The 14,885-nt window shown below is 34.5% G+C and overlaps 2 protein-coding genes across 3 annotated transcripts; one reads left to right on the top strand and one right to left on the bottom strand.

The window, feature by feature from the left end:
• Nucleotides 1-1,936: 1,936 nt before the first annotated feature.
• On the top strand, nt 1,937-3,660 carry LOC140891122 (photosystem I chlorophyll a/b-binding protein 5, chloroplastic). The gene is made up of 6 exons (XM_073299437.1): nt 1,937-2,258; nt 2,380-2,512; nt 2,687-2,799; nt 2,891-2,995; nt 3,146-3,234; nt 3,346-3,660. The coding sequence occupies exons 1-6, from the start codon at nt 2,041-2,043 to the stop codon at nt 3,486-3,488; spliced, it is 801 nt and encodes a 266-aa protein (XP_073155538.1). The 5' UTR covers nt 1,937-2,040; the 3' UTR covers nt 3,489-3,660.
• A 257-nt stretch (nt 3,661-3,917) lies between these two features.
• On the bottom strand, nt 3,918-7,565 carry LOC140891111 (protein WEAK CHLOROPLAST MOVEMENT UNDER BLUE LIGHT 1-like). 2 transcript variants are annotated; one of them, XM_073299418.1, is made up of 3 exons: nt 7,125-7,565; nt 6,040-6,514; nt 3,918-5,930 (listed from the first exon to the last, which is right to left on the bottom strand). In XM_073299418.1, exons 2-3 carry the CDS (start codon nt 6,511-6,513, stop codon nt 4,062-4,064), a joined length of 2,343 nt encoding a protein of 780 aa, XP_073155519.1. In that variant the 5' UTR covers nt 6,514; nt 7,125-7,565; the 3' UTR covers nt 3,918-4,061. The 2 variants fall into 2 exon arrangements, with proteins under 2 accessions (XP_073155519.1, XP_073155528.1); XM_073299427.1 differs by having other exon boundaries at nt 6,040-7,565.
• Nucleotides 7,566-14,885: the final 7,320 nt, after the last annotated feature.

Raw genomic sequence — 14,885 nt, forward strand, 5'->3', positions numbered from 1 at the left:
GGAATCTGTAATTTATCCAATAATATACAGCTATTCGATTTGGTTGTATATTATTGGATAAATTACAGATTCCTTTTCTTGGGATTGTATAATGTTTATGGTTTCCGCAGTTTCTTTCTGATATCTGTTTAATTAAGTTAATTGCATGCATAAGTTCTGTTTAGTAGGTGATCCGGGTAAGGGTCACTACAAGGAAGGTGGTGGTGGCAGTTCGGAAGCCGTAGTATGCCCTTGCTCCTTGGCCTTGGAGGATTTTTTCTTAGGCGGTGTAATCAGTTCAGCCTCGGGTTTCGAGCTAGCCTCCGCGTCCTCTGATTTTTTCCTTTTCAGGTTCTTCAAGGCAGCTCTGAAATTTGCAGGCATGGTGGCGGATCTGATCCTGTCGTCTAAACAAATAAAAGTGCAATGAATAAATAAATTGTGTGTCTCAATTAGTCTAAATATTGGTAGTACGGGAACAGGGGTACTACCTACATCCCCTTCGATCTCTACTCCTTTCCCACTGAAGCCATAATGGCAGAGCAGATCATCCCCGATCAGGTTCTCGATGTCAAAAATTTGAACAACAAAACAAAACAAAACAAAACAAAAAAGTGAAAAAAAATAGAGAAAAGCCGCCGTGAACTTGTACTCAATCTTCAACCTTCTTTCTGTCTGCCCAACTATTGAGTATTGACTATATTAGTATATATATTTTACTATATTATTAAAATTTTAAAAAAAATTTATACAAAAACTGAAAAAACATAAGACATAAAAATTATTTTTTTTCATAGTACCGCCTACGGCCTAACACAACATTGCAGGAGTAACAAATAAGAATAATGCTATGTGTACATAGAGTTGTACATAGAGGGTTACACGTCCTATAAATTAAGAAAGTATATCAAAAATATTTTAAAATATCTTTATTTTCAATAGTTTGTCTTGCTCAAAAAAACTATTAACGAAAATATTATTATTTTTTATTTTATTATTTATTGTGCAGTTTTAGGGGGTATCAAAATTGAACCCGACCCGAGCTGACCAGAAAATTATCGGATTAAGGTTTTGAGGTTTTGGGATTCGGGTTGACCTGAAATATTTGATTTTTTTTATTTTTAACAAAATAATTAAATACACATAATAATAATAATAAATATATTTTAATTTAAATACATAATAACAAAATCTCACTTATATAGTTTTATATAATTTAAATTGAAAATTTAATTGTACGAAATTTAAAATATACTTACTACACAAAATAAAAATTAATTTTAAAAATCAATGTTTTAAAAAATAATTATTACATGTGGAAAATTTATGATAATATACAATAAATGTTTTCCAAACATATAATATATAAAAATATAGTAAATACTTCTTAATTAATCTATAAGTAAGTACAAAAACTTTTTAAAAATTTCTCAAACCAAACCCGAATAAATTAATAGCGACCGATCCGAACTCGACTAACTCGATCAACCCAAACCTACATGCTTGAGTTTTGATTTTGTTTTTTAACAAAATATTAACTATTACACATAATAATAATAAATATATTTTAATTTAAATACATAATAATAAAATATCGTTTATATATAATTTAAATTTGAAAGTTAAATTTTAAAAATTATAAAATATATTTACTAAAAAATTAAACAATTATTATTTTTGTTGAATTAAGTAAAAAGTTATATATATTTTCATAATTATTTTTTTAAATAAATTAATTCTAAAAGTAAGTAATAGAATAAAAATAATAATATTTTAGAGAAAGGTTTTAGAGTAAGATAAAAAATTTTAGGTTGAAGAGAAAAAAACAATTAAGATATTTTCCTAATTTAATTGACATGTAACCCTCTATTTAGAACTCTATGTACACAAATCATTGTCCAACAAATAAAGCATGTAATTTAACATTTGAGTAAAAGAGAGAAGTGGCACTGTGGCAATGGTTCAACAGAAAGGATAAGCGTAAGCTTATTCTGGGCCTTGTGTTTGCATCAAATTCTTTTTTTGCCATGTATTTGGCAAGAATTTGATCGAGCTAAAAATATGAACTTTGCAGTGGGAAAAAGCTCCCAAATTCTAGCTCATTCCGGCTCCTTTCGCTTCCCCGGAAACTTCGAAAACAAGACTGCATTTCCCATATCGAACATCAAGTTTCTTGGAAGAAAACAATGCACTCAGCTCCGCAACGGTGCGGTGGTTCGGGCTCAGAACCGGCCCACATGGCTACCGGGACTCGAGCCTCCGCCACATCTCGATGGAACGTACGTATGTATGCAAGATATATTCGTGGTTCCTCACTTATACACACGTCATTTTGTTGATTTTAATGTTGTAATGATATTGTAAGCACACAATGGTGAATTTTGATACGTGATTTTTTAGACTTGCGGGAGACTTCGGGTTCGATCCCCTCGGATTGGGAGAGGATCCTGGAAACTTAAAGTGGTATGTCCAGGCGGAACTCGTTCATGCCAGGTTTGCTATGGCTGGAGTTTCTGGGATTCTTGTCACTGATGTAAGTGGTACTGTGATACCATTATGCATTGATTTGTATTATAATGCACATACTTCGAAAAATGAAGAAGAAGATGTTAAGCATTTTGCCCCAAGATTCGGCATGATTGTTCCCCGATGAGCAATTCATATTAGTTTCTCCAAGTTCTCTTGTGTTTAATTGCTGCTTCTGCAGTTACTACGCGTGACAGGAATCAGCGATTTGCCAGTTTGGTACGAAGCTGGTGCCACCAAATTTGATTTTGCCAGCACCAAAACTCTTTTCATTGTTCAGCTACTCTTGATGGGGTACAGGCCTGCCGCATGTATATGTTTTCTTCAGTTGAAATCTTTGAAAAACAGAGTTCATTTCTGTTGCTAAACATTGGCACACATGCAGCTTTGCTGAAACCAAAAGATACATGGATTTCATGCATCCTGGATCTCAAGCCAAAGAGGGATCTTTCTTTGGTCTCGAAGCTGCACTACAAGGGCTGGAGCCAGGGTAAATCTACACTCCCTATAGTACTTTTTTTCAACATCTTGGAAGCCTGGAGGGATCCGAAATCGGACATTTTTCGAAGATATATATACTTTTTTGTGAAAAGATTTAGAAAGAAACGACTGCTTCATAGTTCATTGTATATGTTGTCAGGTATCCTGGTGGTCCTTTGTTCAATCCTCTTGGCATTGCTAAAGACATAAAGAATGCACATGGATGGAAACTGAAAGAGATTAAAAATGGTTCCTTTTTTTGCTTTTTTTTTTTTTTTTTTTTTTTTGCTGATTTTGGTTTCTTTTTTCTCAGCCATTTTCCTCCAAATTTCAACAGTGTCCATTTTTGCGTTTCTGCAGGAAGATTGGCGATGGTGGCTATGCTTGGAATTTTCGTTCAAGCTAATGTCACACATGTTGGCCCTATAGACAACCTCGTACAACACCTCTCTAATCCATGGCATGCAACAATTGTTCAAACTCTTGCTGGATCTGCTTCTTGATCCTCCAGAAAATACATGTCTTACAAATTTTTTAAGATGTTTCATTATTTTGATGCTATTTTTCTTCAACAAGAGTGCAAATTTGCAAATTCACAAGATGATGTAACTAATTAGATCCCTTTTAAGAAATGAACGAATTGTTCAAGTTAGACTAGATGATGTGAAATTAGTACTTTATGAATACATATTTGATAACGAGGAAGATTCGAACGATATTATGTTTTGGGTAAAAGCTCGAAATAGAACGAGTTAGAAATGAGTTTTATATTGTGTAAAAATTACACTCTTTTTATGTAAAACCGATGCCTTAGTTAATTAATTAACCCATAAAAAGATTGAAAACAAGCGAAAAATGTACAGGAACTGTATCTGGCTTCAAATGCAAGATAATTCACACAAGATGTAGAAATGGAAAAGAATCAATTGTATTCAAGAATCACATGAAGTTTTTTTTTAAAAAAATTGAACTCCCTCCAATTATTCTGTCTTTTAGAGCAAAATTTGCCATTTAGGATACAGAAAACTTTTCCCACCATGTACAATCACGACTTTTCTTACAGTAAAAACTGATGTTTATGATGACTTTGATGAATGCGACTTTTTTTTGGCCAAGAACATGAAGATTCGAGGGAAGAATGATTTCTTCTTTTTCTTGGTAACTCTTGCTTCTGGAGATGGATTTGTGTCTGTGTTGCTCGTATATGAACTTTGACTTGGCCTCTGGTTTGTAGAAGAATCGGGTGAGCTTACAGCATTCTTGGATTCTTGTTGCTCCTCGAAGCTGGCTCTCGAACTTTTATCCAAGTTCCCTGCTGCTGCAATGGATTCTCCAGCTTTCCGTCTTTGCTCGTGCTCAGACCTCCACGTTCTTAGCTCTTGTTCGACTCCCAATTTTCCTTCAGTCGCCTTCTCGGCCCTCTGCAGAGAAGCTTTTAGAGCATTCTTTCTTTCGGACAATTCATGATTGACTTCCTCTAGCCTTTTCAAACTCCTTGTCTCAGATTCTTTTGCTACCTCAACTTGAGAAAGAGCGGCTGCTATCCGTACGTTTGCCTGCTCCTCTGCTTCGTGGGCTTTCTTGCTAAGTTCATAGTATTCTCCCAAAGAAAGTGTTACTCCCGTTGGTGAATCCTCACCATCGTTCTTCGCACTAGCAGATTCACTCTCCTCCAAAGCATTTATAGCCGCCAGTGCCAATTTCTCGGAGGCCTTGGCAGCTTCAATTTCCTTTTGAGTAGCACGTAATCTACTTTCCACTGTACTTGCTACCGCCTTCGCTTGTTCTGCTTCTTCCTTGGCCTTTCGAAGCTCTTCCCGGGCTGTTTCTGCAAGTTCCTTTGCTCGATCCGCCTCTTGAGCCACTTCATGTACTTGCTTCGGAAGGTCCAACAGCTTTTCTCTGTCCTCTTTCTCCTTCTTTTGAGCAAGAGCTATTTCTGACTTTGTTTTTTTCAGCTCAGCTTCAAGAGATGCAACTGCAATTGACGCCATTCCTTCCCTTTGTTTAAGGGTGGCTACTTCAGATTTTTCTTTTTCCAACTCCAAATTCAATGATGAAGCAGCCACCTTGAAGATGTTAACTTCATCAGTCACTTTTTGGATGTTGACCTTCACTTCTTCAAGCTCATTCTTTGCTGCAGTAATGGCCACCTCCGTATCAGCACGGGTTTTTTTCAGTTCCTTGTGCCCATCTTCTGAAGTTCCTCCTTCCCCAGTTTCAGTCTTTACTTGTGATTCCATATAAGCAGCTAATTCATCTTTCAAATCTTGCAGCAATGTTGTCGCAGAATCCAACTTTGATCTGAGATCCTTCACGGATAATATTTTTTGATTCAGTTTCTCAAGCTCTCCCTCGGCCTGTTCCAATTCCTTCTCCCAGTTAAGAGTATCCTGTTCTTTTGCCATTATTGCTCCAACTCTTTGTTCCTCTGCTTCCAGATGTGCCCCTTGAGCAGATTCCAATGATTCCTTGGCTGCAATAAGTTCGATAGTCAGGTCCTCGACTGATTTTTCGATTTCTTTAGACATAGAGACAACTTCTTCTGCTCTTTTCACAGCGGCATCTTTCTCCGCCAGCAACAACATGTAGTCTTTTCTTAGTTGTTCCAATTGGTCCTTAACAGTCTTAAGCTCTGAAATGGCAGCCGCATGCCTCGCTCTCGCGACCTCGACCTGTGCCTTGGCAGCAAAGCTGGATTCTTCAGCAATCCCTTGTTCCAATTCTTCGACTCTGAGCGTTGCAAGTTCAGCATCCTGTTTTGCCTGTTTTTCATCGGTTTGGGCTCGTTCAAGATTAAGCTTTAATTCTTCTATGAGCCTTTTGGTGTCGTCTAGCTCTTTCAGAACTTGTGTTTTTGCCTCTTCAGCGGCTTCGGATTGTTTCTTACACGATGGTATCTCATCCCGGACTTTCTCCAACTCTTGCTCAATGACTTTACGTCTCTGAAACGACAACCAGAATTACTTGGAGCTAAACGAATTTCATATCACAAGAAACGTAAGAATACACATAAGATGAAAGGTACAAGAAATAAAAAAAACAAGACTATACCTCCACTGTCTGCACACGGTGAGCTTTCCAGTCGACAATCCCTCCGAACTTTGAAACAGCAGCTTTCACGGATTCAAAAGGGGCTGCTGTGTCTATTTGACCTCTTTTAAACTCTGAACTATCAGGAAGTTTAGACTGTTGCGTGGATTTTGAATTCCCACTAGAATGTGAGGGTGTTTTGGCAATGAACCGCCCAATGCTACCATTTCTCCCTCGAGGGGACGAAACGGGAGCAACATAACCATCCTCCGGAGATGGCCTAGCAATTATTTTCGGTCTAATTGTGGCGTTATTGTTGTTGGGGCTTTCAGGTGACTCTTTAGAGACATCGGATTCCTCATTCCCGCCTTGGATTGTTGGGGCAACACTAATTGATCCACCCTCATCGTCCGGAGATGAAAATACGGGAGAAGGCGAAGAATATGGAGGTTCATTAGCATTAGCATTAGCTGGAAAATCTTTAGCACCCTCCATTCTAACAAAAATGCTAAGAGGAGTTAAATCACGAAAGCGCCAGTGAAAAGAGAACAAAAACCTCACAAAAATTTTAAGATTAATACAAGAATTCAACAAGACCAAAGATTTGAGTTGCTTATGATGATTAATCAACAAGAAATGAAGAAAGAATGTCAATATATAATCTTTTTGAAAACACAAAAGGATGAAATAAGTCAATTATGTCATCCCAAAGAGAAACACCCTATAAACGAACCTGAAAATAACAATGGAAAATTTAAACACACACACACACACAATAATCTAATTCAACGGTTCATTTTTATCATCTCTTCTCAATCAAATCTTGGCCTCAAATTGCATGCAAGAATCCAGATAACAACTGATAACATCTTAATTCATTTAATAAGCAACAATAGATTCTCCAAAAAAGAAGTTGCAAAATCCAATCCCAAATCCAATGCATCTCAAGAATTTCATCAAGCATATATTGATGAAGAAAAAAAAGAGAACAACAACTGAAATAATTCCGGACCCAATTACGCAGAAACATTCCCAACCAAAAAAACAAAAACAAAAACATGCAAAACAAACGATAAAATGAACCTTAAAAAAGAGAGAAAGCGCACCAAGAATAACCAGAAACACCAAGAAAAGCCAAAAGTCCGATGGGAAGCTGCGAAGGACCTCCCAATATTAGCCCACAAAAAGTAAGAGAAAAACACAAATTTTTTGTCTTCTAATATCCTTCTTTCAACACCCCACAAAATCTGGGAAATTCTTGCTCAGCCCAAAAATAGTAATCCCAGGTGCAAAAGAAAAGAAGGTTTAAATCATAAAAAAAGGGAATATATGGCAAATAAATTAATATATACTGCTCTGTTCCACAGATGCAAATACAAGATTGCATTGTCTGTAAATCTGCCGTTGTGTAATAATGAGGTGAGTGTAAGAACACGTGTGTGCAGCCTACTTTTGCGGAGCGTCACACAGCCATTTCTGCCTCTTTTCTTGGTCTTCTGGAATTGGACCTTTTTTTTCTTTTCTGTTTTTATTCTTCAATAACATTTACAAGTTTTACCCTAAAAAAAAAAAATTATTATTTATCGAATAATATTAAAAAAATACAACAAATATATCGTATACCATCAATCAGTTATATTGTAAGATTTCATATTAAATTTGTCACGAGATTTTGATAAATAAAAATTCTGTATTGATTTTTTTATATTCTAAAAATTATTATACAAACATTGTTATACTTATAGCTCCACTTTTATTTATTTACTTTATGAAAGATTTATTTGTGGTGTAATACGAGAAGAAATCTTGAAGGAATGCCACACACAAGAAAATAATAATTAAAAAAAAATGTAAAACGATTAGCCGTCACATAATAACAACAATAATTATTATTTTCGTCAAAAGGGGTGGCCTCCATTTTTCCATTTATGTCCCACGTCTGTGTACTTAAACATAAAAGAGTTTTTTTTATCCCAAAAAAAAAAAAAAAGGAAATATAAAAGAATTTTAAATGAAACTTGATACTGTAAAATACAAAATCGTTCCTATTTTAGTTACTCATTGAAAACAATTACAAACTTTCTATTCAGTCATTGTTTAATTCATTCAAAATATGTTCGTATGTTGTACAAGATTTAATTAATAAGAATATATTAGTAAAAAATAGATGAAAAATATTACTAAATCTAAAAATTTGAGTATATACTAATCAAGACAAACGAGCAAAAGAAAAGAAATATGTATAATTGAGATCGATGGAATAATATTTCTTCATATGTGACATGCATTTGTGAGAGTGGAAGAGGTCAACCAATATAGCAATCCTCTACCTTGTGCAAAAATAAGATTAAAATTACTCAAAAAACAAAAACAAAAAAATAATCAGATTAAAATAGGAACGATTTTGTCAACCCTTTTTCCACAGGTTGTGTTTATAACATGTCAAAATTTTACGACGGGGTTTGGGAGTGGGAAGAGCAGTCTGTCTCTTGCTATTCATTAATGGATAGGAAACAGCTGTATATATATATTATATACATAATAAATTAGTAATATCATTTTCAGTTTAGTTACTTTACAACTTCAAATTTAATATTATATCTGTTGTGAAAAAGTAAAAATTATATCTGTTGTGAAAAAGTAAAAATTTACGGTAAAAAGTAAAAACTCAAAAACTCAAAATTTATCAAATTCTACACTTTATAAAATTTTTCTCTCTTCACAATTGTGTTTTTCTACACAAATGGAGAGACCTATTTATAGATCTCAATTGGAGATTAGTCAAAAATTAATACATCATTAATTACATCATCACACACTAATTTTCAATATTTTACAACTCAATTTTCAACTTTCAACCTTCAACATTCAACAATAAATAATAATATATATTTATATATATTTTCAACACTCCCCCTTGTGATGATGATCATGATAGAATGACTATCTCATACTGCCTCGTTAAAAACCTTACTAGGAAAAACCCATTGGGACAAAAACCATAGTAAGGAAAAAAGAGTGCAGCCACGTAAACTCCCCCTGATGTCAACATGAATGATTCTTCACATATTTCGTAGATTGCGCATCCCAATATTATAAATGTGTTTTCTGAATATCGCCGTGGGAAGTGCCTTTGTGAAGAGATCGGATGAGTTCTCACTTGATTGAATGTAACAGATATCAATATCTTTATTCTTCTCCAGCTCTTGAGTGTATGCAAAGAATTTAGGAGGAATATGTTTAGTTCTGTCACTTTTGATGTATCCTTCTTTCATTTGGGCAACACATGCGGCATTATCTTCATACAGTGTGATTGGATTCTTGTCCACTGATAATCCGCAAGAAGTTTGGATATGCCGAGTCATTGATTTAAGCCAGACACATTCACGGCTTGCTTCATGTAGTGCAATAATCTCGGCATGATTTGATGAAGTTGTAACAAGTGTTTGTTTCTGTGATCGCCAAGAGATTGCAGTGCCTCCACGAGTAAATACATATCCGGTTTGGGAACGTGCCTTATGTGGATCAGATAAGTATCCAGCATCAGCATAACCAATTATTCTCTGATTTGTATCTTTTGGATACAAAAGTCCCAAATCCGTCGTTCCTCGTAAATAACGGAATATATGTTTAATTCCGTTCCAGTGCCTCTTCGTTGGACATGAACTGAATCTTGCCAATAAATTTACTGCAAAAGATATGTCTGGTCTAGTGCAATTTGCAAGATACATAAGGGCACAATGACACTTAGATATGGTACTTCAGGACCAAGAACAACTTCATCATCTTCACATGGACGAAATGGATCCTTTTCTATATTCAATGATCTGACAACCATTGGAGTACTTAAAGGATTTGATTGATCCATATTGAAACGTTTAAGGACCTTCTCTGTATAATTAGACTGGTGAACAAAAATTCCACATTCTTTTTGTTCAATTTGTAAACCAAGACAATACTTGGTTTTTCCAAGGTCTTTCATTTCAAATTCTTCCTTCAAGTACATCATAACTTCTTGAATTTCTTTATTCGTTCCAATGATGTTTAAATCATCAACATATACAGCAATAATTACACATCCGGATGTTGTTTTCTTGATGAAAACACAAGGGCATATTGGATCATTTACATATCCCTTTTTCATCAAGTGCTCACTTAGCCGATTATACCACATTCGGCCAGATTGCTTTAACCCATATAATGATCTTTGCAATTTTACAGAATAAAATTCTCTGGGTTTTGAACTTTGTGCTTCAGGCATCTTAAATCCTTCAGGGATTTTCATGTATATATCACTATCAAGTGATCCGTATAAGTAAGCTGTAACAACATCCATAAGACACATTTCCAAATTTTCAGACACTGTCAAACTAATCAAATATCGAAACGTAATTGCATCCATAACAGGAGAATATGTTTCTTCATAATCAATTCCAGGTCTTTGAGAAAAACCTTGTGCAACAAGTCGAGCTTTATATCTCACTATTTCATTTTTCTCATTTCTCTTTCGAATAAAAACCCATTTGTACCCAACAGGTTTAACACCTTTGGTGTAAGGACTATAGGTCCAAAAACACTACGTTTATTTAGCGAATTTAATTCAACCTGGATGACATCTTTCCATTTTGACCAATCCTTTCGAGTTTTGCATTCACCAAAAGATTTTGGTTCATTATCTTCATTTACGATGTCACATGCCACATTGTACGAAAATATCTCATCAATATCTTGTACATTCTTTCGGTTCCATATTTTTCCAGTATTAATATAATTGATAGAGATTTCATGATTCTCGTCAGTTTGTGGTTCTGACAAAATATTTTCATCATCGTGTGTTTCTTCTGGAACACCATTTTCTATTTTCTGATCATCATTTTTCTCTATGTATTTTCTTTTCCGAGGATTTTTATCCTTTGAACCGATTGGCCTTCCACGCTTCAGGCGTTTTATGACATCATGAATGTCTTCATTTTGTTTCTTTGGAATTTCAACTCGAGCAGGGGCATTTACAGCAGGTATATATGATTTTTGTTACCCCTTTTGTGTCTGCAAATGCATCTGGCATTTGATTTGCTATTCTTTGCAAATGCACAATTTGCTGTACATCTTTATCACATTGTTTAGTTCTAGGATCCAAATGTAATAATGATGGTACATACCATGTGATTTCTTTTTCGATGTGTTTCTTTTCTCCCCCTAACATTTGGAAGTTATTTTCATCAAAATGACAATCAGCAAACCGTGCTGTAAACACATCGCCTGTCTGAGCCTCAAGATATCTAATGATTGATGGACTATCATAGCCGATATAAATACCATTCTTTCTTTGAGGTCCCATTTTTGTTCTTTGAGGTGGTGCAATAGGCACATACACCATACATCCAAAAATTCTCAAATGAGAAATATCTGGTTCTTTGCCAAATACAAGCTGCAATGGGGAGTGTTTATGATATGCACTTGGCCTGATGCGAATCAATGCAGCAGCATGTAAAATTGCATGTCCCCATATAGAAATAGGGAGTTTCGTTCTCATAATCATTGGTCTAGCAATCAACTGCAGACGTTTAATCAATGATTCAGCTAATCCATTTTGTGTATGAACATGAGCTACAGGATGTTCAACAGTAATTCCCATCGACATACAATAGTCGTTAAAAGTCTGGGAAGTAAATTCTCCAGCATTATCAAGTCTTATTTTCTTGATCGTATATTCGGGAAATTGATTCCGCAATTTTATTATTTGAGCCATCAATTTTGCAAATGCCACATTCCGAGTGGACAATAAACATACATGTGACCATCTGCTAGAGGCATCGATCAATACCATAAAGTATCGAAATGGTCCACATGGTGGATGAATTGGCCCACAAATATCACCTTGAATACGTTCAAGAAATATGGGTGATTCCTTTTGGATTTTAGCTGGTGATGGTCTTATAATAAGTTTCCCCAGAGAACATGCTTTACACTGAAACTTATTATTCTGAAAGATCTTCTGGTCTTTCAGTGGATGACCACTTGTATTTTCTATAATCCTTCGCATCATTATTGAACCAGGATGTCCCAATCGATCATGCCAATTTGTTAGTATTGAAGAATTTCCAATAACCATATTTGATTCGATTGGACTTATATGTGTATAATGCAATCCAGTAGGGAGCATTGATAATTTCTCAACTACATATTTCTTTCCTGATTTATATGTAGTAAGACACATATATTTCTCATTTCCTTCGGTTATTGTTTCCGTATCATAACCATGAGAATATATATCATTAAAACTCAACAAATTTCTTTGTGATCATGGTGAATATAAAGCACTATTTATCAAAAATTTTGTACCATTAGGTAACAAAAATTATGCTTTGCCACATCCTTCAATCAAGTCTACAGGACCTGATATTGTATTCACCATTGTTTTTGTTGGTTTTAATTCCAAGAAATATTTTTTTCATTTCTGAGGATAGTGTGCGTTGTACCACTATCTGGTATGCAAACTTCCAGTGCATTATTTCCATCTTTGATCATAGCATTTTCCATAATGATCTTCAAAAATAATATGCAATAAAATGAATTAAGAAAGATACATGCAAACAATACATGCAAAATATAATATGTTTTATAAAATAAAAATTACATTGTTACATTCTTTTCCCACCAGTATATTTAATCAATATCTTCGAAATCATTCAAAAAGTAGGCAGCATCTAAATTCATTGAACCACTTGCATGGTCAATGTTTTCAGTAAAATTGGTCTCTTTTTCTTTCCCCTTTATTGAATCTTTATAGAGCTTACACAGATGCTCAGGGGCTCGACAAGTTCTTGACCAATGTCCTGGAGTGCCACATCTATAACAAACACTCTCAGTTCTTTTTGGATGATTTTCATTTTCACCCGTATTATCATGCTGCCTCTTTTGTGGGTGGTTCGTGACGTTCCTTTGAGATGAGTTATTGAAATAACTATCTCTTTTATTTTCAAATCCACGGCCTCGACCACGACCGCGATCATTTCTACGCCCACGTCCACGCCCACGTTCTCGTCCACGACCTCGACCAAAATCTTGTCTATATCTTTGATTTTGGTTTTCATTTTTACTTACGACATTTGCTTCAGGAAATGCCGTTGAACCAGTAGGTCTGGACTGATGATTTCTCATGAGCAATTCATTATTCTTTTCCGCCACGAGTAAACATGCGATGAGTTCTGAGTATCTTGAAAATCCACGCACTCTATATTGCTTTTGTAGAGTTATATTTGATGCGTGGAATGTGGAAAATGTCTTTTCAAGCATTTCCATCTCAGTAATATTATGCCCACAAAATTTCAGCTGTGAGACAATTCGATACATCGCAGAATTATAATCACTCACCTTTTTAAAATCTTGGAATCTTAAAGTATTCCATTCATCTCGTGCGGTCGAAAGTATAACTTCTCGTATATGCTCAAAACGTTCTTTTAACCCTTTCCACAAAATCATTGGGTCTTTTTCGGTCAAATATTCACATTTCAGCCCCTCATCAAGATGTCTGCGTAAAAATATCATCGCTTTTGCTTTATCTTGTGAGGATGATATGTTATTTTCTTTGATAGTTTCGTTAAGACCCAATGACTCGAGATGCATTTCTACATCGAGGGTCCATGGCATATAATTCTTTCCGGTTATATCAAGTGCAATGAATTCGAGTTTCGCCAAGTTCGACATGGTGGTACTAGAAAATAACAATGCATTTTATTAGTTAATTTCCATAAATATGACAATACAAAATAATGGAAGAACGTAAATTACAAGTGCGTATACAAATAGAGAAAAAATATGTGTTGGAAAATCGCTGGTGAGTAAAAGACTCGTGAGCATGATGATCATAGTCGTTATGAAAAATATCCTTATAAATGTCATCATCTCCATCTTCGAAAAAACCGAGGATAAAATATTTTGAGAGAAAGAATGAATTTGGTGTGATTGAAAATGAGTTTGAGTGAACATATTTATAGGGCAAAAACTAGCCGTTTTGTTACCGTTTGTGACCGTTGGGGGTAAAGAAAAAATTGAGTATGTGTTGAATAAAAATTCGTGATAATCATGTAATGCATATAATGATAATCATAATTAAATAATTATGTATATCATATCACATTATTATAAGGTCAGTGTCGTAGACAGCTTTTTATATAATGTTGTGAAATTATACCAATATAGTTAGTATAAAGTCAGGTATAGTATATCATATCACATTATTATAAGATCGGTGTCGTAGACAACCTTTTATATAATAACATGAGATTATACAAATATGGTTAGTATATAAATACACAATAATATATATCATATCACGTTATTATAAAGTCAGTGTCATAGACAACCTTTTATATAATAACATGAAATTATATATTAATATAGTTAATATATATACATAATAAATATATATCACGTTATTGTTTAAAAACCTTAGAGGCTTTTATACTTGTCGTATCCCTTACCGGGAGTGTGGGATGTCGTCTTAACATCCTCCCAGGATTTATAACAAGTTTTGAAAAAAACTTATTTTTTCATAACATGATATTATATATTAATATATACACAATAAAAATATATAAACAGTAAAATAAAAATTCTTACTTGTTGAATATTTTTGACTTCTTCTTGTATTTTGGAGCGTCGGAAAATATAGAGAACCTTCGAGCGATCGTGCTGATAACGTGTTGTGAAAAAGTAAAAATTTACGGTAAAAAGTAAAAACTCAAAATTTATCAAATTCTACACTTTATAAAATTTTTCTCTCTTCACAATTGTGTTTTTCTACACAAATGGAGAGACCTATTTATAGATCTCAATTGGAGATTAGTCAAAAATTAATACATCAT

The sequence above is a fragment of the Henckelia pumila genome, chromosome 1, assembly GCF_033568475.1.
Source record: "Henckelia pumila isolate YLH828 chromosome 1, ASM3356847v2, whole genome shotgun sequence".
Classification (NCBI taxonomy): domain Eukaryota; kingdom Viridiplantae; phylum Streptophyta; class Magnoliopsida; order Lamiales; family Gesneriaceae; genus Henckelia; species Henckelia pumila.

Coding starts and splice junctions, on each gene's coding strand:
- LOC140891122 (XM_073299437.1), top strand. CDS start 2,041: ATGAACTTTGCAGTGGGAAAAAGCTCCCAAATTCTAGCTCATTCCGGC. Junction 2,259..2,379: donor CCGCCACATCTCGATGGAAC/GTACGTATGTAT, acceptor GTGATTTTTTAG/ACTTGCGGGAGACTTCGGGT. Junction 3,235..3,345: donor ACTGAAAGAGATTAAAAATG/GTTCCTTTTTTT, acceptor GCGTTTCTGCAG/GAAGATTGGCGATGGTGGCT.
- LOC140891111 (XM_073299418.1), bottom strand. CDS start 6,513: ATGGAGGGTGCTAAAGATTTTCCAGCTAATGCTAATGCTAATGAACCT. Junction 5,931..6,039: donor ACCGTGTGCAGACAGTGGAG/GTATAGTCTTGT, acceptor TTGTCGTTTCAG/AGACGTAAAGTCATTGAGCA.